Source organism: Balaenoptera borealis (genome assembly GCF_965194805.1).
Source record: "Balaenoptera borealis genome assembly, chromosome: 19".
Lineage (NCBI taxonomy): Eukaryota > Metazoa > Chordata > Mammalia > Artiodactyla > Balaenopteridae > Balaenoptera > Balaenoptera borealis.
The window spans coordinates 56,809,163-56,832,931 of NC_138878.1; the positions used below are offsets into that span (position 1 = coordinate 56,809,163).

The 23,769-nt window shown below is 47.5% G+C and overlaps 1 protein-coding gene and 2 long non-coding RNA genes across 9 annotated transcripts in view; 1 reads left to right on the forward strand and 2 right to left on the reverse strand.

Moving 5' to 3' along the window:
* On the reverse strand, nucleotides 1-8,743 carry LOC309616713. Of its 2 annotated transcripts, XR_014237572.1 has the most exons (4): nucleotides 6,901-8,743; nucleotides 2,496-2,598; nucleotides 1,421-1,693; nucleotides 1-295 (listed from the first exon to the last, which is right to left on the reverse strand). It is a non-coding gene; the product is annotated as an uncharacterized lncRNA (long non-coding RNA). The 2 variants fall into 2 exon arrangements; XR_014237573.1 differs by lacking the exon at nucleotides 2,496-2,598 and having other exon boundaries at nucleotides 6,901-8,738.
* LOC309616715 lies at nucleotides 8,653-15,470 on the forward strand. The gene is made up of 3 exons (XR_014237575.1): nucleotides 8,653-8,751; nucleotides 8,892-9,028; nucleotides 15,339-15,470. It is a non-coding gene; the product is annotated as an uncharacterized lncRNA (long non-coding RNA).
* NUMBL (NUMB like endocytic adaptor protein) overlaps nucleotides 9,319-23,769 on the reverse strand; it is a 24,636-nt gene continuing 10,185 nt past the window's right edge. For 4 of the 6 annotated variants that reach the window (XM_082367538.1, XM_082367539.1, XM_082367541.1 and 1 more), the window contains exons 7-10: nucleotides 19,840-20,029; nucleotides 15,387-15,692; nucleotides 11,710-11,832; nucleotides 9,319-10,722 (exon numbers count right to left, since the gene is read on the reverse strand). In XM_082367538.1, coding sequence (XP_082223664.1) covers nucleotides 10,109-10,722; nucleotides 11,710-11,832; nucleotides 15,387-15,692; nucleotides 19,840-20,029 — 1,233 coding nt within the window. In that variant the 3' untranslated portion in view covers nucleotides 9,319-10,108. The remainder of the gene's footprint in view (nucleotides 10,723-11,709; nucleotides 11,833-15,386; nucleotides 15,693-19,839; nucleotides 20,030-23,769) is intronic. The other 2 variants (XM_082367540.1, XM_082367543.1) reach the window with 1 other exon arrangement.

A 23,769-nucleotide genomic window follows, 5' to 3' on the forward strand; every position in this document is an offset into this window, starting at 1 on the left:
TTTTACCAGCAAAATGGGTTTATTTGGGAATAGCAGAGAATTACAATTTGGGACATGGATTCTACGGTAAGGCACAAGCAAGTGGGGAGAACAAAGGAGAGGGACATTCTTTTACAGAGGAGAAGGGAGAGTTGGGAGGGGATGTTATAAAGAGTCCAGTGGAAGAAACTGGGAACTTGAAGTTTAATTGCTTTTCTTTGGCTGATTTGTAACAGCCTTTCAGTGGCTGGACCGTTGCTGGGCAAGAAGAAATTCTTCCTTCCTCCTGATGGGTAGTAAAGCAGTAACCTTCTTCCTGTTGAAAATAGAAAGGTACATCTCTTCCTGTCCTGTCTATAATTGCCCTAGAGAGGCAGGGCATGACAGCTCCCCCTTCTGGCTGCCCAACTTCATTTTAAATGAGGCTTCCGTTTATTAATTTTCACAGCTTGGACAAGCTATCTTGCTATGTTGATTGTTGAGATACTAAATTATTTCTGTATTGGTTGCTAAATCATGCTGCCTCAAGATCTGCACATTTTCCACACTGTGACCACTCTAACTTCCCCTTCACCCCACTTCCCAGACCTCCCAATACAGGGGGGAAAGAAGCCTTAATATCAGGCACAGCAATGAAGTCTTCTGATCGCTCACATCACTGGTTGTTAAATATTTTGATTAATCTTGGACACAAGCAACAGAAAAGCTGACTCAGATGGCTTAAACTGTAAAGGAAATTTGTAACTGGAAATTCCACACTCGGCTGGCTTCAGCTAAAGCTGACACATCTGTTGAGCAGTGTCACCAAGGACCCCATTTCTTTTCATCCCCCTGCCCCACCTTTTCCATCGGCAGTTCCCCAAGACAGCTGCCAGCAGCCTTTGGGCCAGAGGGACCCTCATTCATATCCCCCAGGTAAAGGGGAGCACCTTTGTCTCAGACTTCCCCAACGAAGTAATAAGGCTGACTCTGATTGTCCAGCGGAGGTCACACGGCCGTGCCAGAGCCAATCACTGTGGCCTGGGGTGGACCCAAATGCCCAGACTGGCTGAGCCAAGTCACATGTTCCTCAACAGTAATGCCCTTTGCTTGAAGCCACAGCCGAGGTTCAAGTTCCGTTTTTATCCAATTCCCGATGTCCTCCCTGCCTTGCTTCCCATAAAACGGAGACAGTAATGGCATTCACTTCCTAGGGTTGCTGTGAGGATTAAATGAGTTCATTAATGCCAAGCACTTAGAATGGTGCTCATACACAGAAAGCACTTAAATATTAGCTGCTGTTATTGTCAACAGATGTCTATTCTCAGCTCTCCAGGCTGCAATTCTCTGCAAGCTCCTTATTTTCTGTACTCCACCCTCTTTCTAGTTACCATTGCTAGATAACAAATCTCTCTAAAACACGGTGGCTTAAAGCAACAACAGTAAGCCTTTTATCTCTCACCATGTCTGTGGTCAGATTTTGGGGAAGAGTCCAGCTGGGCAGTTCTGCCTTGGGATCCCATATGGATGTAATTAGCTGGTGGCTGAAGCTGGGACAGTGGGGTGTCCCAGTTGAGGTACCAACTGGGGGTGTGTGGGCAGCTCTCTCTCTCTCCTTGTAGTCAAAGGGTTTCTCCATGTGGTCTCTCCATGTGGGCTGGTTTGGGCTTCCTCTAATCATGGTGGCCTCAGGGCAGTCAAAGTTCTTGCAAGGCAGCTCTGGTCTTCAGTGTCTCTGTTTCACGAAAGAGGCAGAAACAGCCTCACCTCTTCTGATCTAGCCTTGGGGATCATGCAGCATCACTTCTGCAACATGCTACTGGTTATAAGCAACTCACAAGCCTACTCAGATCCAAAAAGAGGGCAGGCAAATCCCACTTCTCGTGAGAAAATGACAGTGAACTAGGCGAAAAACGTCCTGGTAATATTATGAAAATAATTTTAACTTTGTGCACAAAAGGTCTTGGGGACTCCCAGGGTACCCTGGACCAAACTTTGAGACCTGTTCTAAAGGCATTTATAAGCCTGGGATGGCTAGACATTCAAACGTGCTGCAGAGTACAGGACAACGCAGCCTCAAATGTCCCAAGTGCCCCTTTGGATGGATTGGTATCTCTTTGATTCAGTTATCTGGGCCCTGGAGTGAGGTCTCTTGCGTATAAACAGGGTTGGGGGGGGGGTGTGGTGGGGGAGGCATCTCAACTACAATGTTCAACTTGGTACTAAATGCTGGAAACTGGGAGTTCCCTGGTGGCCTACCGGTTAGAATTCTGGGCTTTCACCGTGGGGCCCGGGTTCAATCCCTGGTTGGGAAACTGAGATCCCGCAAGCCACGCGGTTCAGCCAAATAAATAAATAAATAAATACTGCAAAACTCAGACATACAAAGAGACTCTGGAGCTACTGCCTGGGTTCTAATTCTCACTCCATCACTTCCTTGCTGTGCGACTCTGGGCAAGTTCCTTAACCACTCTGTGGCTCAATCAGGAAAATGGAGACAATAACAGTATCCACCTCCCAGGGTTATTATGAGTTACCTTGGCTCATCGTAAGTGTTACAAGAGTGTTTTCTCTGAGTATTACTGTTACTCCAGTGACCATTCACATCCAAGAGGCCATCGATGGTAAGATGCATTGTTACTTCAAATCACCAGGAGAGAAAAAAAAACTGCCAGTTAAACTATGACACACGAGCGTTGTAAGCTGCATTCTGATTTCAGAGGTGGTAACAAGTAGGGGAGGAAGGGGTCAATAAAATATGGTTTTATTGTGTGCACATGTGCACGGAAGAATTTAGCAGTAAGGACGTCCACCATAGCACTGTTTATAGCAGCAAATCATGCTCAAACTCCCACAACCACGGATCAATCACACTAGTTATGGCGCAGCCACAAAATGTGAAGACTTTTTCAAAGATTGTTCCAAAACCCTGCGGCTCCTCAAAAGTGAATCTCTCTCTCTCTCTTTCATTCTTTCTCATCTCCTCTCTCTATCCCATCCTCTATCTCTGTCTGTCTCTCCTCTATGGGTGCATAAAGTAAATAAAAAATAAAGCTCTTCTACAAAGAAAAATCTCTGGAGGGAATTCCCTGGTGGTCCAGCGGTTAGGACCCCGAGCTTTCACTGCCGAGGGCCCGGGTTAGATCCCTGGTTGGGGAACTAAGATCCCACAAGCCGCGTGGCACACCCCACCCCCCTTCAAAAAAAGAAAAAAAAATCTCTGGAAAAATATGCCCTGACCCAATCTAGTGCCTTCTGACCCAACTGCGTGGAGAATGAAATGTGGGCTCCAGGCTGACCGGCTCCCAATCCCAGCCTGGCCCATCTCCCACAGGCCTCTGCCATCCATCGCACAGCTGGAGCCAACCTGAACAGATGTAGCCAGAGAGGGGCCTTGTCTTCATCTACTGTCCATGTGCCCACCTGTCTTCCAACGAACACATCCCTGGTGTCTCTGGGGTCTGGACAGGGCCCAGCTCTCTCCTCAGAGTACCAACCCCACCTTCCAACACCTTCAGGATAAACTGATTTTTGGAGGTCAGGCAGGTCTCACTGTTTCGCCTGATCCTTATATTCAATTCTCTCTGTTGAAATACCTGGTGTGGTTTCTCTTTTCTCTTTTTTTTAAAATGTATTTTAAAATTATTTATTTATTTATTTGGTTGCGCCAGGTCTTGGCTGCAGCAGGTGGGCTCCTTAGTTGTGGCATGCAAACTCTTAGTTGGGGCATGTATGTGGGATCTAGTTCCCTGGCCAGGGATCGATCCCGGGCCCCCTGCATTGGGAGTGTGGAGTCTTACCCACTGGGCCACCAGGGAAGTCCCTTCTCTTTTCTTGACAAGCCTCTGACTGACACCGAGTATGTCTTTCCCAAACTGTCAACATCCCCCTTCACACTTGTCCTCCTCCACCACCAGAGTCTTCCCCATCTCATACCAGAGCTGCACTTTCCACTGAGGAACTCAAGCCAGGAGCTTGGGAAACATGGAGGGCACTTTCCCCTCCTCACTCCACAGAGCCAACCCATCAACGAGTTGTGCTTACCTCCAAAACAGATGCTCCCCCCGCCTCCAACTTTTTATTTTGAAAATTTCTAAATGTGCACTAGAGGGACTTCCCTGGTGATCCAGTGGTTAAGACTCTGAGCTCCCAATGCAGGGGGCCGGGGTTCGATCCCTACTCAGGGAACTAGATCCTGCATGCCACAACTAAGATCCTGCATGCAGCAACTAAGACCCAGCACAGTCAAATTAAAAAAAAAAAAAAATGTGCACAAGAATTGCAAGAAGGACTTCCCCAGTGGTGCAGTGGTTAAGAATCCGCCTGCCAACGCAGGGGACATGGGTTCGAGCCCTGGTCCAGGAAGATCCCACATGCCGCGGAGCAACTAAGCCTGTGCACCACAACTACTGAGCCTGTGTTTTAGAGCCCGCGAGCCACAACTACTGAGCCCACGTGCCACAACTACTGAAGCCCGTGCACCTAGAGCCCGTGCTCCACAACAAGAGAAGCCACCGCAATGAGAAGCCCGCGCATCACAACGAAGACCCAATGCAGCCAAAAATAAATAAATTAATTAAAAAAAAAAAAGGATTGCAAGAAAAGAAAGTCAGACAGAGAAAGACAAATATCACATGATATCACTTGTATGTGGAATCTAAAAAAATGATACAAATGAACTTATTTACAAAACAGAAATAGACTCACAGATACAGGAAACAAACTTATGGTTACCAAAGGGGAAAGGAGGGGGGAGGGACACATTAGGAGTTTGGGATTAACAGATGCGCACTACTATACATAAAAGAGATAATAAAACAAGGACCTGCTGTACGGCACAGGGAACTATATCCAATATAATAAAAAAAAATCCAAAAAAGAATATATTTATAAAACTGAATCACTTTGCTGTACACCTGAAACCAACACAACACTGTAAATCAACTGTACTTCAATAAAACGTAGTTTGTTTAAAAAAAAAAACAATTGCAAGAAAAGTATAAGGGCTAGCCACATATTCTTGATAGAGATTCACCAGTTTTAACAATTAGCTCTCTCTCTTTCTAGATAATAGATAAATAGATATAGATATAGATACAGATATTGATAGAAAGTGAGAGTGAGATGACTAATTGTTAAAAACTGGTGAATATATATCGATAGCTATGTATATAGATATCTATAGGTAGAGAGTTGTAAATAGAAAAAGGTCTATTTGAGAATTGCTTGCAGTCATTTTGTGACATTTCACCCTTAATATTTCAGCAGACATGTCTCAAGAGCAAGGACATTCTCCTTTACAAGCACAATACCATTATCACACCAGGAAACTTTAAGATTAATATCATACTATAGTCCATATGCAAATTACCCCAACTGACCCACTAAGGTCCTTGACTTGATATCTTGATTTTATCTCCTGATCACTCTCTCCCCTTCCCATTGCTCCTGCCCTAGACTAAGTCATCATCACCCCCCCACCCTGACTCTCACCTTTGCTGGCCACCACATAATCCATTCTCCTCGTGGCAATCAGAGTGAACCTTTACACAATGTAAATCAGATCATGTCACCCCCCTGCTGAAAATTTCCAGTGGTTTCCCGTCCTTCTTAGACCAGAAGGCAAACTCTTGCCATGGCTTCCAACCATTAAATCACATATCTACTTGCTTATTTGTTTTTTTTAATCCTCTCATTAGAATATTATCTCCAACAAAGAGAGATTTTTTCTTTTTCCCCCCCACTGCTATATCCCTAGGGCCTAGAACAGTAGCTGGCACAGGTGTTCAATACATATTTTTTTTTTTTCAATACATATTTTTGAATGAAGGAATGAGCGAGCAAATATATCTTCCCATTAGCCATCGTCCCAACCAGACTCTGAGGTCCCTGAGGGCAGGGCCTGTGTGTGTCATTGTGTATCCTCAGCACACAATACCTGATAGAAGCAAGTATTCCGAAAATGCTTGTAAAATGAAGAAAAGAATACATAATGAAGGGAAGTAATCAGTGATTGCCTGCGGCTGAGGCTGGGAATGGGAATGGGAATTGACTGCAAGTGGGCACAAGAGGTCTTTTTAGGGTGACGTTAATGTTCTAAAATTGGATTGTAAAAAATAAATTAAGGGCTTCCCTGGTGGCACAGTGGTTGAGAATCTGCCTGCCAATGCAGGGGACACGGGTTCGAGCCCTGGTCTGGGAAGATCCCACATGCCACGGAGCAGCTAGGCCCGTGAGCCACAACTACTGAGCCTGCGCATCTGGAGCCTGTGCTCCTCAACAAGAGAGGCCGCGATAGTGAGAGGCCCGCGCACCGCGATGAAGAGTGGCCCCCGCTTGCCGCAACTAGAGAAAGCCCTCGCACAGAAACGAAGACCCAACACAGCATAAATAAATAAATAAATAAATAAAATTTATAAAAAAAAAATTAAAATAAAATAAATAAATTAAAAAAAAAATTGGATTGTGATGATGGCTGTACAACTCTGTAGAAACAATCACTCAGCATCATTACATCACTTAAAACAGGTGAATTTTATGACATGTAGAATACACCTCAAGAAAACTGTTAAACAAAACTAAGCAAAATATGTGTGAGGGACTAAATGAATGCTCCCTAGGAGGTGCCTGCAGGCCGTCTGAACCTTACTCTGTGCTGCCCTGGGCGATGCTGGGGACACAGTGGTGACTAAGACAGCTCTTGTCCCTGGCTTCACAGGCCCAGTGACAGCCCAGAGTGTCAGGGCCAGAATGGATGGAGGAGACACAGGCACAGGGGTCAGGGCCAGGATAGATAGGGGAAGCACAGGGGGGACGTCGGAGATCCAGATGGGAGGAATCAGGGAGCACTTCCTAGCGGAGTGAACGCCTGAGCCAGACCCTGAAGGATGATGTTGTCCATGACTGTGACGCTAGTTTTTTTTTTTAAACACTTTTTTCTACCTTAGCATAGGTCTGGCGGGTCTCTGCTGCAGCCCACGAATCCGGCCATTCCGCGGGTTCCGGAGGACAGGGCCACACGGGGGTGCTGTTCTACTGCGCTCGGGGAGACTCTACCGTGATCCCCTTGGTCTTGCAGGAGCCCGAGGTCCGAGCGGCGCCTTGAGGGCGGGGGGTTGTTTGTCGGGGAAATGTTTCCGAAGAGACAGAGGCAACACGGACGGCGAGTGGCCCTTCATAGGGTGGCGGAAGCAGCGCCGGGGAGCAGCGAATCGCCAGTGGGGCGGGGTCTGTTCTTGGTCCCCGGGAGGCCGGAGCGCAGCGCGGAGCTTTCCAAAGAGCTCCGGAAAGGGGCGGGGCGCTAAGCCCAGTCTGGCGTGGAAGGTTCCAAAATAGTCCTCGCCGCCCGGAGTGGTTCCTGGAGAGGAGGCGCCTGGGGGGCGGAGCTTTCCAAAGCGAACCAGGAAGGGGGCGCTGCAGCCGCCTGAGCTGGACGTCGCCCTAAGCAAGCCCTCTATGAGGGGAGGGGGGAGGAGTGCATCACGTGGTGTTAGGTGGGACGAGGCCACTGGGTTGGGCTGGTGCGTTGACTCCACGTCCCCGTGTCTATTCTGAGAGAGCCGAAGCTTGGGGGAAGTGAGAGTGGGAGGTTAATCCCAGATCCATGGTCTCTGTGGAGAGGGAAGCGCCGTGAAGAGCGAGAGTTTCCATCGGGCGTGGGAGGGAAGATGGGGAAACTGGCTAAGAGGAGTCCGTGGGAGGTCCTCGGGAGATAAGGGATCCGTGGAGCTCCGCGGGCCCAAAACATCTGCTTCTACGGGGATTGGGGTGTGTGTGTGGGGGAGGGGGGGTGGGCACGGAGGGGTGTCTGAGAAAGACTGCTCTGGGCACAGCGAAGAATGGTTTTGTGTAAAGATCAGCCTCTGGCATGGAAGACGGTCTTGACTCTGTCCCTGATGTTCTGTGTGCTGCGTGGCCTGTTTCTCCATCAGTCCAGTAGTTCGAATCATCTCCAACTCCTAGGCCTTTTCTGCCCCTCTCACTCGCCAGCGGTCTGTAGCGGTGAATTGCTGAGATTGCCTCTTCTCTGGCCTTGTGCCTGAACACCAGAGTGACCGAGGCAGCCCCAGACCCACCCCTCACTCACAGTCCAGTGGGGGGCCAGATGGTGACAGCCCAGAATGGGTCAGGCCTGCGCTGGGGGAAACAGAGAGGAGTTAGGGCCAGGAGGCGAGAAGCACAGGGCCCTGTAGGATCCAAGCGGAGCGGAGGGCTCCTGACTCAGCCTGATGGGTCATAGCGCTTTGAAAGGATTGGATGCGGGCGGGGCCTTGGAAGAGGCTCCACTTCTAAGAAGGGGAGATATTTGAGCTGAGGCCTGAAGAATGAGTAGCATCCTATGAAGTGTTAAAAGAGAGGTGACACAGATCTATATGTGACTCATCTGTATGAAATGGCATCCAGGACATTCTATTATTGGGGGAAAATTAAGCAAACTGCGATACAAAAAAAAAAGGAATGAGTAGCATTCCTCTGGGAGAAGGTGCAGTGTCAGGAATGGGTGTTTCAGGCAGAGGAAATGACATCTGCAAAGGTTTGGATTAAGAAAGCGTGGCTCTTTTCAAGCAGAGTCCTTTGCTTGCTCCCTGGGGACCCCCTTGATGCCCTGGCGAGCCATCTGTCACAGGTCCCCTAGTCCAGGATCCAGCCGGTTGGTGGGCTGTAATGTAAACCCTTGAGGGCAGACCCTAGGCTTGTTCCCTCACAGCCTGGTGGTTCAGTGACTGGCCTTGAGGTTGACCAGAAGCTCGGCTTGAATCCCAGCTCCCCCACTAATCAGATGTGTGACCTTGGGTAAGTGACTCAACTTCCTGATCTATCAAATGGGGATATAATGTTGAGTTTCATGAAACCAATCTCATCATTTTAGAGAGCTATAAAGAATTAAATATATAATTTATATATTATATATTTTAAAATATATAACTTTGTAGATTGTATCAAGGAACCCAAGAAACAACAGAGAGACTTAAAAACGTGCTGCCACGTCAGATGACACTTTGGCCTAAGTTACGGAAAATGCAGTTGGTGAAACGTGAATTCGCCAGCTCGAAGATATGCTACTCCAAACGTAATTATTTAAAATTTTAATACTGAAGTTATTAGCAGCAGATTATATGTTATTTTAATTCCTTGTTTCAAAATCTATAAGAATCAGAAATGGAGTGATTAATTTGGGGTACCCATTAATAACCCACTTCTTGAGTGCTGGGTCAGTGTTACCTGCTCCCATGCTACGACTCAGAGGTGAATATGCAGGGAGACCCTTTTTACTCCCTCTGGTTTTAGGAGATGACACAGGAGGAAAGGCTCTGTCTCCACACCATCCCCCCTGCACACACACCCTGCCTTCTAGAGGGGCACCATTATATTCTTCCTTTATTGGCTGTCCTTGTATAATACAAATCTGCAAGTTTAGATACAAAAAAATCTGGAAATAAAAGATAGAAAAGTACCCGCCAGGCACCCCCTTCCTTCTTCCCGGACCCCTCCCCAGCGGGCACCGACGTGAGGTAACTGGGCATCTTCTTCCCCTTCCCCTTCCCCCTACCTGCCTCCTGGGCCCCCAACTTGGCCCCCTACCCCCATGAGACCCTGGCCCAAAGAACATGTGGGCCCCCAAGGGGAGGGGAGGGGTGGTAGGGGTGAGCACAGCATTGGCAGTGAACGCAGCAGGTGGGCAGAAGGAAGCCCTTTGCTTGTGCTGTGTATGGGGGCGGGGGGAATGACCAAACTTGGGGTGGGCACTCGTTTGGGGCCGAGGAGGGCCCCCAGGTGGGCATCCCTCCTCCATCCCACCCAATACTGGAAGGTAGAAGGTCAACAACAGAAACTGGGAAATATAGCTTGAACAGAGGGCACTCGGTGGGATTGTGGCCATCCCCCTGTGTCTGGGGTCCGGGGAGAGGGGGCCATGCCAGCCTAAGTCTGGCAGAGAAATGGGTCCCTTAGCCAGGCTGGGTCCGTCCCTGAATTCCATCCCATCGCAATCTGGGTGTCACAATGTCGGTTCTGTACTGGTTGTGGGAGGTGGTCGAGAGAAGGGTTAGAGAGGTCGTCAGGAGGGTGCAGCCCCAGGGAGCAGGACTGGGGAGAGGTTGGGCCTCCACTCCCAGGTGTGGGGCTCCTGGAGATGATGGGGTGGCTCGGGCTACAGTTCAATCTCGAAGGTCTTCTGCAGGTCGCCCGAGAAGGGGTTGGAAGGCTTCTCTACAGCAGGTTTGCCTTCTAACGCTGCCCACTGGGCCTCAAAGGGGTCCAACTCAGGGGCCGGGGCGGGTGCTGGCTCTGGGGGCCAGGGCGCCCCATTGGGGCGAGGACGGGCCTGGCCCCCAGGGGCGCTGGGTGCGGCAGGGGGTGGGAAGGCCCCAGCTTTCCCAATCAGGGTGGCAGGCTGGGGCTGGAGCTGGGCGGCTGAGCAAAAGGCGTTGGCCACCATCTGTGAGGGTGTGATGCCCACCACAGGCACGCGGGGCATGGGCGGGTAGCCCAAGCCCGGGTAGGCGGGCACAAAAGGGGGCTGCATGTGTGGAGGCGGCAGGAACACGGCCACCTGGGCAGGTGCGGCGTCGAAGGGCCCCACGGGGGCGGGGAAGGGCTGCAGGCCGGGGGGCACGGCAGGCACCGAGGCTGCCTGCTGCTGCTGCGCTTTTGCCACCTGGGACACCTCCTCCAGCCACCTCTCGGCCTCCGAAGGGGTCCGCTTGTGCCCAGGCTGGAAGGCAGCTGCAGGGGGCACGGAGGGCTCACCCCAGGCAGAAGTCCCTGGAGAGAGGAGAGGGGCAGTTAGGGGGCATGGGCTGCCACAGAGAGAACCCCAGGCTGGGGATCAGACTCTGGACCGGGCCACCTGCCTTGCATTCAGCTCTGCTTCTCATTAGCTGCATGGGCTTTGGGCAGATGGCTTGACCATCCTGGACCACAGGTCATGCAGTGCTACGAAAATTCATTTCTGAGATTCTAAGGTCCTAAGATGAAAAAGTATAGGCACAACTGACAATCACCCAGGCCGGCTTCCCTTCTGATTGGTCAGTAGCAAACCTGTTATTAAATATTTTTTAATATCACCCTTGGCTCTAATATTTTGACAGTGTATTGTCTTAGGAGGCTAAGATTCTAAGATTGCATGGATCTTTCTCAGAGTGTACTATTCTAACATAGTGGGTAAGTTTCAGTGTTTTTAAGTTTGTGTTTTCTAAGATTTCTAGAGTTCTAAATTTACATTGTTTGTAATTCCAAGGTGCTTCCACGGTTTTAGGATAAGCACGTGGCTCTAAGGTGATTCCTTGGCACTATTTTCTCAGAGAGCACTCTTTTAAGGCTGTAAGATTCCAAGGTTTCCTGGCTCCAAATCTGTTAGGTTCTAATATCTTGTGCTTCAAAGGCTGTACGTTTCTAGATTTTATGGTTCTAAGACAGCAAGGTTTAAAAACTGATCCCATGGTTCTAAGGTGACCCCATAATTCTTATGTTATCTCATGGTTCTAGGATGAACCCCACGGCTCTGAGATGACCCCGTGGTTCTAAGACGATCCATGGTTCTAAAGTGATTGATCCCATGATTCTAGGATGACGCCATAGCTCTTAAATGATCCATGGTTCTATGGTAATCCCATGGCTCTTAGATGATCCATGGTTCTAAGCCTGTGGGATTCCAAGATTCCCAGAGTCTCTGCAGGAGCCCTGAAAGGAGCAGGGGGATGCAGGAGGGGCACTGCAGGGCATCTGCCCCCAGAGAAGGGCTGAGTTTACCTGTTGAGGCTGGCGGTGGCCCTGGGGCTGGTGCTCCAGCACTGGCAAAAGATGAGCTGATCTGTGTACACAGGGCACTGATGCTGTCACTGTCACTGGCACTGGGAGGCTCCATCTCAGGCACTGGCAAGTCAGGGAAGAGGGTGGAGGTCAGCGGACAGGCCCAGGCTCTGCCCTTGACCCCATCCCCGCAGGTGGCCCTCACAAGGTGTGTGGGTCGGCGGGTCCACTCTGCAGTAACTAAGTGGCCATGGCCACAAAAATGGTAACTGCGCACATGTGTGTGTGTGTGTGACGTCTGAGTGGTACAACAGCCAAGTAGTGTGTGACATCTGATGGCAGACAGTCACAGGGATCCCAAACCAAGGAGGACCTCAAGAGCTGTATGTAGCCGCAAACCGGAAGAAATATTTTAAATGCTTACCAATATATATTAATTTAAAAATATGTTCAGGGAATTTTCCCTGGCGGTCCAGTGGTTAGGACTTGGTGCTTTCACTGCCGGAGCCCGGGTTCAATCTCTGGTCAGGGGACTAAGATTCCACAAGCCGCGTGGCGCGGCCAAAAAAATAAATAAAAAATGTTCAACCACATGTATGGCAAGAGCATTGACTGACTAGTCAGAATGGATATTGGCCACGCTGCTGGTCACTGGCTGGGGATCATCTGTCTTGCTTTGCGTGCAGAAGTGGGGCCTCACCAGGCCTGGCCCATAACATATGTCATGAGGGCAGAGATGCACCTGTGCCTGCAAGACAGGATACGCTGAGCAGGTGTGGTGGCCTCATGAGGGCTTAGGATGAGCAAAGGCACCATCCAAATAAACAAGAGGATGGTCAAGTGTGGCGTGTGACAAGTGCCTGTGACAGCTCAGTGAGTGGCTACCTCCAAGGGAGTGTGTGTGATGCTCTGTGAGCATCAGACAGAAACTAGCTGTAGGAGTCAGCAGGTGTGACGTGGGGCTGCCCAGGCGGGACAGTAGGTGGCTTCCAGGTCATTTCTATGATGACTGTGCCTGTTAGTCCAAATGGGTGTGCAGCTTCTGGGGGGTGGCATCTGAGTGTGACTGAAATCCAGGTTGTGGCATCCGATTGTGATTCCCCAGCGTGAGCCAATCTGCCTGCGTGATGTATGGAATTCGGCATGAATTAGCATATGTGACTTGTGATTCACACAAGTTTGTGTGAATCCAGGTGTGTCGTTCGTGAGCGTGTGTTAATCTGTGTATGTGATTTCTGAATGGGACATCTGGATATGTGCTTTCTTTCTTTCTTTTTTATTGAAATATAGTTGGTTTACAATGTTGTGTTAGATTCCGGTGTGCAGCAAAGTGATTCAGTTATACATATATACATATATATATATTCTTTTTCATATTCTTTTTCATTATGGTTTATTACAGGATATTGAATATAGTTCCCTGCTATACAGTAGGGCCTTGTTGTTTACCTATTTTATATACAGTAGTTTGTATTGGATATGTGCTTTCTAAGTGTGTGTAATGGTAACACCTGGTCCTGCAACTTCCAAGTGTGTGTGATTTTTGATTGCCCACGACTAAGTGTGTGACTTCTGAGTGTGTGTGACACCCGCAGTGGAATGGGACATCTGTGTGAGTCCGTGAAATTTTTGTGTGGCAAGTTACATCCAAGCAAGTGGGCAACTGGCTACAGGCACGCGAGGCTTCTAAACAAAGTCTGGGGTGCCTGCCACCCCTCAGGGAGCAGGTGTGACAGCCCTGGGGGTGTGCTTAACGGCAGGTTACTTAATGAGGACAGCAAATCTGAGGGTGCATGCAGTACACGGGATGCTGCACAACATGGAGTGAGCGCGCGTCATTCTCAACAAGCGTTGGCATCTGCTCAGCAGTCACCTTTTGCAGTAGCCCAGCCTCCTGGATACAGATCAACACCTCCCACACCAGTCCCCGGGGCCATAAGGGGTAGGTGTCTCGGATTTGGCATATGGAAGCAGGAGAGCGGGCCAGACCACATGACTTCACTGACAGCTGGGAGGAAAGGCAGCTCTCCTGCCTGTGTCCCTCGGGCAAAACATAGTTCCATGCCACCTCTCTCTTCCCTTTTTCCCATGGCATACATTTTTAAATCACAACATATGCCATCTCTCTCCTATTCCTGGTCCATGGCAGACATTAGTAATCAAACAGGATGCTTTTCTCCCATCGAACTCTTTGCTCACCTTACCCCTCACCAGTAGAGCCTGGTGGCTCTACTGGCCAAATGCTGAAAGAAAGGACTGGTCCTTGCAATTCCATCTTCCCTCGAAGACATGGCTAATGGATGATGATGGGTGCTGCCTCTGCACAATCCTTTACCCAGAAGCGACATCACAAATACATCACTATGCACCCTGACCCCGTGATCCCCATGCTCAGTTGTGCCCTTCACCTCATGCTTCCATAAGCCAAATTCTGGGAGTCATCTCTTGGGCAAAACATAATACTCCTGCTCTCTCTTTTTGCTTGCCCATGGCAAACTTTGCTAATCAATCATGTGGTGTGCCACCTCGCTCTTTTCTCTTGCTCAAGTCACATACTGTAAGGAGATCATGATGTCTGTCATCACGCTATTCTCCCTGCCCTAGGCAGACATTGTTAATCACAATCCTTCTTTCCTCTGAACCTGGACTCTTGACCTGGCCAGATCTCATGGCTCTACTGGCCAAAAGCTTGGAGGGAGCATTAGCCTATGGTGCCTCAGTCTCCTCTTGAGCAAAAACATGGCATCTGGGCAGCTTCTCTCCTCTCCCTTGCCCATGGAAGTCTTGCTAATCAATCATGACATATGCCACTGCTCTCATGTCCCTAACTACAGCAGACAGTACTAACTGATCGTGACTTACGCCACCTTTTTGCTATCCCTTGCCTGGAGCAGACATTGCTAATTGATCACAGCTTACACTACCTGTCTCCTCTCCCAGACTGATGGCAGACATTGATAATTGATCACATGTTGCTCCTCTCCTTTGCCTGTGGCAGGCAGTGCTAATTAATCATGGTGTGACTTAAGTGTCCATCGACAGATGAATGGATACAGAAGATGTGGCACATATATACAATGGAATATTACTCAACCATAACAAGAAACTAAATTGAGTTATTTGTAGTGAGGTGGATAGACCCAGAGTCTATCATACAGAGTGAAGTAAGTAAGAAAGAGAAAAACAAATACCACATGCTAACATACATATGAAATCTAAAAAAAAAAAATGGTTCTGAAGAACCTAGGGGCAGGACAGGAATAAAGACGCAGACGTAGAGAATGGACTTGAGGACACGGGGAGGGGGAAGGGTAAGCTGGGACGAAGTGAGAGAGTGGCATTGACATATATACACTACCAAATGTAAAACAGATAACTAGTGGGAAGCAGCTGCATAGCACAGGGAGATCAGCTCAGTGCTTTGTGACCACCTAGAGGGGTGGGATAGGGAGGGTGGGAGGGAGATGCAAGAGGGAGGGAATATGGGGATATATGTATATGTATAGCTGATTCACTTTGTTATACAGCAGAAACTAACACAACAATGTAAAGCAATTATACTCCAATAAAGATGTTAAAAAAAAAATCATGGTGTGCACCACCTCTTCTCCATCTCTTGCTTACAACAGACAGCGGCATTGATCCCGATGTTCCCTCCTGCAGAGCCCCAGGCTCACCTGTGCCCTTCACCTGGAAGTCAGTGCGGCGCTGCAGCGTGGATGGCAGCTCATTCAGCCGTAGGCTCAGCTGCCGTTTGAAAGGTGAGTTCTTCTGGCTGAGCGCCGGGAACCCACGGAAGGAGCCCTGGCGAACCAGCTGCTCCAAGGGGGCATGGCGCCGGGGGATGGCAGCCGCAGTGGTGCCTGCAGCCACTGGGGTGCCCGCCTCACCCTTCTCGCCAGGGGATGTGGTGGCCGGTGTTGGGGACACGTGCCCAGGCTGGGCAGGGCCAGGAGCCGCAGTTGGGGCAGCTGCTGCCTCTGCTGGAGACATGGGTGAGACAGGTGGTTAGATAGCTCACCTTGGCATTGGAGGCCTTTCCTACCCAGACCCCTTGGTTGTTTTCCAATGCTGCCTTCCTCACCCAGTGTGCCCTGCCCTCAAGACAGGCTGGTCAGAGCCCCCAAATGTCTCTCATCCCCACCCAAGCCAGAACCACTTTCCCCAGGAGGCCCATGGGGGAGTCGTCACCCAACCTGACCCTCTGTGTGTCTCAAGCTTTCTGTCCCCCATCCATCTTCCTCTGCTGCTTCTGCTATTTCTCCCTCTGAGACCTTCTGTCTCCCTTTCTAATTAATTTAACAAACACTTTTTTGGTGCATGACCAATGTATGAGGCATTGTTCCAAGTGCCTTGCAAGTATTAATTCATTCAATCCTCACAACCACCCAGTGAGGTTGATACTATCATTATCCCCATTTTACAGATGTGGAAACTGAGGCCCAGAAATGGCAAGTGACTTGCCTGAGCCATACTGTGAAGGAAGGGGCAGGCTGACTCCAGAGTCTGGGTTCCAGATGACTGCACTAACCCGTCTCTCCCTCTGGCCTGGTCTGTCCACATCATGCTGTCTTCCTCCATCATTCCATCTGCTCTGTTCTCTGTCACCTCCCACCATTCTTCCCACCTCAAGTACCTCCTCCCGTCCTCCAGTTGCTACCCATTGTTCTAGACCCAGCTTGGCATACTTCTTCCTCTGAGGAGTTTTCCAGTTTCAGCCCCTCAGCCTGGGCTCCCTCCCCTCTGGGGCTGTTCTCAGTCCTCTGCAGGTACCTGGTCTCCCCACTCAGCATAAGAAGCGGGCTCTTCCATGGCAGGGTCTCCCAACCCCTGCCAATACACAAACACACAGCCATCCTCCCATCAAGGCCTCACCTGAGCCGCTGCCTGAATGCTAGTGAGGTTAAACTCAGGCCCAAAGAGGGCAGGGAGGTTGCCCAGTGCTTCTCCCATCTTCCATGAGGGGGCGGTGAGGCTCTCACCCAGGCCAGGCTGGGGCCAGTGGAAACAGCCCGGGACAGGTTGGAACTGGGAAACCACCTCTGCCCCCCACCACCTTGGGCTTCAGGAAGTCTCCTCCCCTCTCCGGGCTCCAGTTTCCCCAACTAAACCTGGGATAAATATCCCTCTGCTGCCTTCCCTGATCTCCTGAGAGGGTCAGTTGAGGCAGTGAATGTTCAACGCTCTGGAATCCCACAAAAGCTTGGTAAACAACTTTGTGGAAAGTGCACTGCTCCGTAACTCCTGAACAGAGCTCTTTGTGAACGTGCGGTGCCTTGAGACTGTGAATCAGTGCATCATCGGCAAAACACTGTGATGTGTTCGGCAAATCATATACCACACTTTGTAAACTCTCATTTTTGCAGTGCAAGCTCTCAAGTGCTTTCTACAATCCAAAGTACCTGGAACGTATAATATCCTTTGGAAACAGCAAAATCCTTGGCAAACTCTAAAGCATGACATTCTTTGTAAATTCTAATATCCCATATAAATAGTAAACTCAGTGTACTCAATGTGTTCTTTTGCAAACAATAAAATATCATATAGGGACTTCCCTGGTGGCGCAGTGGTTAAGACTTCGCACTCCTACTAGAGGGCCTGGGTTCGATCGCTGGTCAGGGAACGAGATCCCACATGCATGCCGCAACTAAGAGTCACATGCCACAACTAAGGAGCGCGCCTGCCACAACTAAGGAGCGCGCCTGCCGCAACTAAGGCCCAGTGCAAACAAAATAAATAAATATATATATATATATAAAAGACAGGTTTTCACTAAAAAAATATATGTACTTAGGCCTTCTGTTAACTTTACTTTGTAATCTGCTTTACCAATGATAAAATTCTTTATAAATTCTAATAGATGATGTAAACAGCAAAATATTTTGTAAGCTGTGAAGAACTCCTTAACTTTGTCAAGAGGTTTGTAAATGGTCACATAGTTTACCAAGAAAAACATATGTTGTAAACTCTAATATTCTAGCAAGTGATAAAAACTTGTTTTCCTAACTTTTCAGCTAGAAATATTTTAAACTTACAGAAAAGATGTAATAATGGAACAAGCAGCACACATGTTCTCTTGTGTTAACTTGTTACACTTGTTAACTCTTAACAAGTGTTAACTTGTTACAGTATTTGATCTGTCTCTCCTTCCATAATCTTTTTTCAGTATGATTTAAGAGTAAGTTGCATACAATAGCCAAGACATGGAAACAACCTAAATGTCCATCAATAGATGAATGGATAAAGAAGATGTGGTAATATATATACAACGGAATACTACCCAGCCATAAAAAAAGAATGAAATAATGCCATTTGCAGCAACATGGATGGACGTGGAGATTATCATACTAAGTGAAGTAAGTCAGAAAGAGAAAGACGAATATCATGTGATATCACCTATATGTGGAATCTAAAAAAAAGATACAAATGAACTTATTCACAAAACAGAAATAGACTCACAGGCATAGAAAACGAATTTATGGTTACCAAAGGGGAAGAGGGAGAGGGGATAAATTAGGAGTTTGGGACTAACGGATGTACACTACTATATATAAAATAAACAACAAGGGAAAAAAAAAGACTAAGCTGCAGACAGCTTACCCAACCCTAAAACCTTCAGCATGTACCTAAGAACAAGGACAGACTCCTACTGAACCACAGAACAACTTCCTACTTGGGAAATTTAACATGGATATGATACTGTTAGCTAGTCTACAGTCCATATTCTAATTTCCCCGACTGGTCTACTCATGTCCTTTATGGATGTTCATATATATATATATTTTTTCCAATGTATATATTTTATATACATATATTCAATATGTATATATATTGGATTGAATGTTGAATGTATATCTATATATACAATATCCAGGATTCAATTCAGGATCACACATTGCATTTATTAATATTTGTCAAATCTCTTCAGTCTCCTTTATCCTGAATCCCAATTCAGGATTCTTTGTAAATTCTAAGCAGTGTTTTCCAAAAATGTAAAAACTAGAAACAGTAAAAAAAAGTAAAAAAAAATTAAAAATTACATTTTGACTCAGCACATAATACACGTATATTTAAAAACCACAGTTTGAGAACTTATAAACTATTTGCCTTTGACCTAGAATGTTAGAGTTTACCGAAAAGTTTTTCAAACTTTCATGACGGCAACCCAGAATAAGAAATACCGTTCACATGGTAACCCATTCCATACACACACACACAAACAGATATACTGACATAAAAGTATCATTGAACTATACTTACCCTTACTACATTCAATTACTCTGATATTTTCTATTCTTTTCCATTTCATTTCTTAAAATGCTAACCACAACCCAGCAAGCTGACTTCACAACCCATTAACAGGGTGGATACACAGTTTGAAAAGCCTGGGAACCTCCCTGGGTTAGCAGATAATAAAGCTCTTGGTGAGCTTTGCTGGGATTTGTGGCCAACAGAATATTGCCCAGAGGACTCCTTAAACTGAAGTACGCTTTATAAACTGTAACCAAACTTTGTGGTTGGTGCTTTGCTTTGTATTTTTTACTTTAAAAAATTGGGGGGGGGGGCTTCCCTGGTGGTGCAGTGGTTAAGAATCCGCCTGCCAATAAGGGGACACGGGTTCGAGCCCTGGTCCAGGAAGATCCCACATGCCGCAGAGCAACTAAGCCCATGCGCCACAACTACTGAGCCTGCACTCTAGAGCCCACAAGCCACAACTACTGAGCCCGTGTGCCACAACTACTGAGCCCATGCGCCACAACTACTGAGCCTGCGCGCTAGAGCCCACGAGCCACAACTACTGAAGCCCGCGCACCTAGAGCCCGTGCTCCGCAACAAGAGAAGCCACTGCAATGAGAAGCCCGTGCACCACAACGAAGAGTAGCCCCCGCTTTCCGCAACTAGGGGAAAGCCGGTGCACAGCAAAGAAGACCCAACACAGCCAAAAATAAAATAAATTAATTAAAAAAATTTTTGTTGTTTTGGGTTTTGTGTGTGTGTGTTTCCTTTTTGCTTTGTAAACTGTAGAGCCCCTGTACCTCTGCAGCTCTCCCCCCAATCTGGATCCCTTGGCCCCACCCTGGGACCATTCGGTGCCCAGCGCCCCCACCCCGCCCTCCGGGCAGCGCCCACCTTTCTTTTTGTCGGCAGCCTCTCGCTCAGCCGGCCGCCCACCCCCGGACAGGCGGAAGGAGCCCTCCCGGGAGAAGCTGGTGCGGCTGGCGTCGAAGGCAGCCGTGACTCCGCACTCCTTCTCCCGCCGCTGTTTCCGCTCTAGGCAGGCCGCAAACGCACATCCCACTGCGTGGCTCAGCCTCTCGCCCTGTGGGAAGAGGTTGGGGCAGGATTAGCGACGTTGTGCAGTGCAGACCGGACGCCAGGAGCCCCGGGGTCCAGCAGCTGGATGCTGGGTGACTCCGGATGAGTCCCTTCACCTCTCTGGGCCTCAGTGCACATCTGCAAAATGAGGGACAAAAGCCAGAGACAAGAGTGTAATACTGTATGGCTCCATTTTTTTTTTTTTTAAGATTTTTTTTTTGATATGGACCATTTCTTTTAAAGTCTTTATTGAATTTGCTACAATATTGCCTCTGTTTTATGTTTTGGTTTTTTGGCCGCAAGGCATGCGGGATCCCAGCTCCCCAACCAGGGATCAAACCCACACTCCCCGGCATTGGAAGGTGAAGTCTTAACCACTGGACTGCCAGGGAAGTCCCTGGATGGCTCCACTTATATGAAGTTACAGAATGGGCAAAACTAATCTATGGTGGAAAACATCAGAACAGTGGTTGTTTCTTAGGGGTGGGCATAGGGACTGACTGAGAAGGAGCATGAGGGGACAGTCTGGGGTGGTGGCAATGTTCTAGATCTTGATGGGGGGGTTGGGTTATATGCGTGTATACAGTTGTCAAAACCCAGCAAATGTACACTTAAGGTTTGTGGTCAGCATGTATTTCGCTTCAAAAGAAAAAGAGCTGGAAACAAATATGAATTCTACTTAATGGTATGCATGCTGAAGTGTCTGGGGGAAGTATTCTGATGTCTGTGACTTTGAAATGCATCAAAAAATAAGATGGGGAGACAAGTGATAAAGTAAGCCCAGACAAATGTTAGTGGCAGGATCTGGGTGGGGGGTGTCCAGGTGACTGGTGACTGAACAAGTCTTTCGACTTTACTGCATACTTGAAAATATTTTGTAGTAAAGTACTGGGGGTAAAAACAACAACCCCTGTTTCTTGAGTGCCTACTTGAGAGACGCCAAGGCCAGAGAGCCTGGGATTGATGCTGGCTTTCCACTTCCCAGCTATGTGATCTCAAGAAAATCACTTCCCAGTACCCAAGGCTCCTCATTTGTAAAATGGGGGCTCTAACAGCACCCACTTCACAGGGTTGTTGCAGGAATTAGGTGAACAAATATATGCAAGGCATGCAGCACAAAGCCAGGCACAGGGAAACTCACATATGTGTCAGCAGAAATTTTGTATAGCCCCGGGCTGAGCCCTGATTTGCATCCTTTTATGGAATCCTCACAACAGTGCCGGGAGGTGGACAATCTTATGAACCCATTTGACAGATGAAGAAATTAAGGTTCAGTCAACATGCCCATTATAACAAGTGAGTGGCAGAGTTGGGATTCTAATGAGGTATGTCTGACTTCTGTTCCCTAAACAAGATGCTCAGCCACCTCTTAAAGTTAAACTTGGGGACAAAAAGCTTCAACAAAATGCTAGCAATCTGAACCCAGCAGAATATGAAAAGAATCAAGTGAGATTTATTCCAGGAATGCAAGCTTGGTTTAACATATGAAAATCAATCAACCACATTAATAGAATGAAGAAAAAACCCCACATGATCATCTCGATTCTCACAGAAAAAGCATTTGACAAAATCCAGCACCCTTTCATGATAAAACACTCAACAAAGTTGGAATAGAAGGGAACTTCCTCAACCTTATAAAGGACATTTGTGAAAAACTCACAGGACTTCCCTGGTGGCACGTGGTTAAGAATCCGCCTGCCAGTGCAGGGGACACGGGTTCAAGCCTTGGTCCGGGAAGAACCCACATGCTGCGGAGCAACTGAGCCCGTGTGCCACAACTACTGAGCCTGTGCTCTAGAGCCCACGGGCTACAACTAATGAGCCCACGTGCTACAACTACTGAAGCCCGTGCTCCACAGCAAGAGAAGCCACCGCAATGAGAAGCCCGTGCACCACAACGAAGAGGAGCCTCCACTCGCCGCAACTAGAGAAAGCCCGGGCACAGCAACAAAGACCCAACGCAGCCAAAAATAAAATATAAATAAATAAATAAATTTATTAAAAAAAGAAAAAAGAAAAACTCACAGTTAACATTATCCTCAATGGTAAAAGACAAAGCTTTTCCCTAAGATCAGGAACAAGACAAGAATGCCATTTTCATCATTTCTATTCAACACTCTATTGGAAGTTCTAGGCAGAGTAACTGGACAAGAAAAAGAAATAAAAGGCATCCATGTTGGAAAGAGAGAAGTAAAATTACCTCTGTTTGCAGATGGCATGATCGTATATGTTGAACATCAAAAGGATCCACAGTTAGTGCAAATAAATAAATTCAGCAAAGTTGCAGGATACAAAATCAACACACAAAAAAATCAGTTATATCTATATACACAAACAGCAAACAATCCAAAACTGAAATTAAGACAATTCCATTTACAATACCATCTAAAATAATAAAATAGCTCGGAATAAATTTAACCAAGGAAGTAAAAGACATAAACATTGAAAACTACACAACACTGTTGAAAGAAATTAAAGAAGACCTAAATAAATGGAAATACATCCTGTGTTCATGGATTGAAAGACTAATATTGCTAAGAGGGCAATATTTCCCAAAGTGTTCTGCAGATTGAATGCAATTCCTTTCAAAATCCCAATGGACTCTTGCACAAATGGAAAAGCTGACCCTGAAATTCATATGGAATTGCAAGGGACCCAGCACAGCCAAAACAATTTTGAAAAAGAATAAAATAGAATAACTCACACTTTCCAATTTAAAAACTTACTCCAAAGCTAAAGTAATCAAAATGGTGTGATACGGGACTTCCCTGGTGGCTCAGTGGTTAAGAATCCGTCTGCCAATGCAGACGACATGGGTTCAAGCCTTGGCCTGGGAAGATCCCACATGCTGCGGAGCAACTAAGCCTGTGCGCCACAACTACTGAGCCAGCGTGCCACAACTACTGAAGCCCGTGCGCCTAGAGCCCGTGCTCCGCAGCAAGAGAAGCCACCGCAACGAGAAGCCTGTGCACCGCAACGAAGAGTAGCCCCCGCTCGGCGCAACCACAGAAAGCCCGTGCGCAGCAACAAAGACCCAACACAGCCAAAAATAAATAAATAAATAAATAAATAAATAAAAACAGTGTGATACTAGCATAAGGAGAGACATATAGACCAACGAAATGTAACTGAGAGCTCAGACATAGACCCACACATCTATGGTCAATTGATTTTCAATAAGGTGCCAAGACCATTCAATGAAGGAAGAATAGTCTCTTTAACAAATGGTGCTAGAACAACTGGATACAGTATGCACGTGAAAAAAAAATGAAGGTGGACTCTTACCTCACACCATTTATAAAAATTAACTCAAAATGTATCAGAGACCTAAATATAAGAGCTAAAACTATAAAACTCTTAGAATGAGACATGAGGTAACTCTCTACAACCTTGGATTTGGCAATGAATTCTTAGATATGACACCAAAAGCAGAAATAACAAAAAAAAAATTGATGAATTGAACTTCATCAAAATGTGTCCATTTGCACATCAAAGGACACTATCAAGAAAGCAAAAAGATGGGGCTTCCCTGGCGGTCCAGTGGTTAAGAGTCTGTGCTTGCAATGCAGGGGGCGCAGGTTCAATCCCTGGTCGGGGAACTAGGATCCCAGATGCCACGGGGCCAAAAAAAAAAAGAAAGTGAAAAGAAAAGTGTGGAGTAATTGGAACCCTCATACATTGCAACTGGGAATGTAAAATGGTGTCACCACCAAGGAAAACAACTTGGCAATTACTCAAAAACTT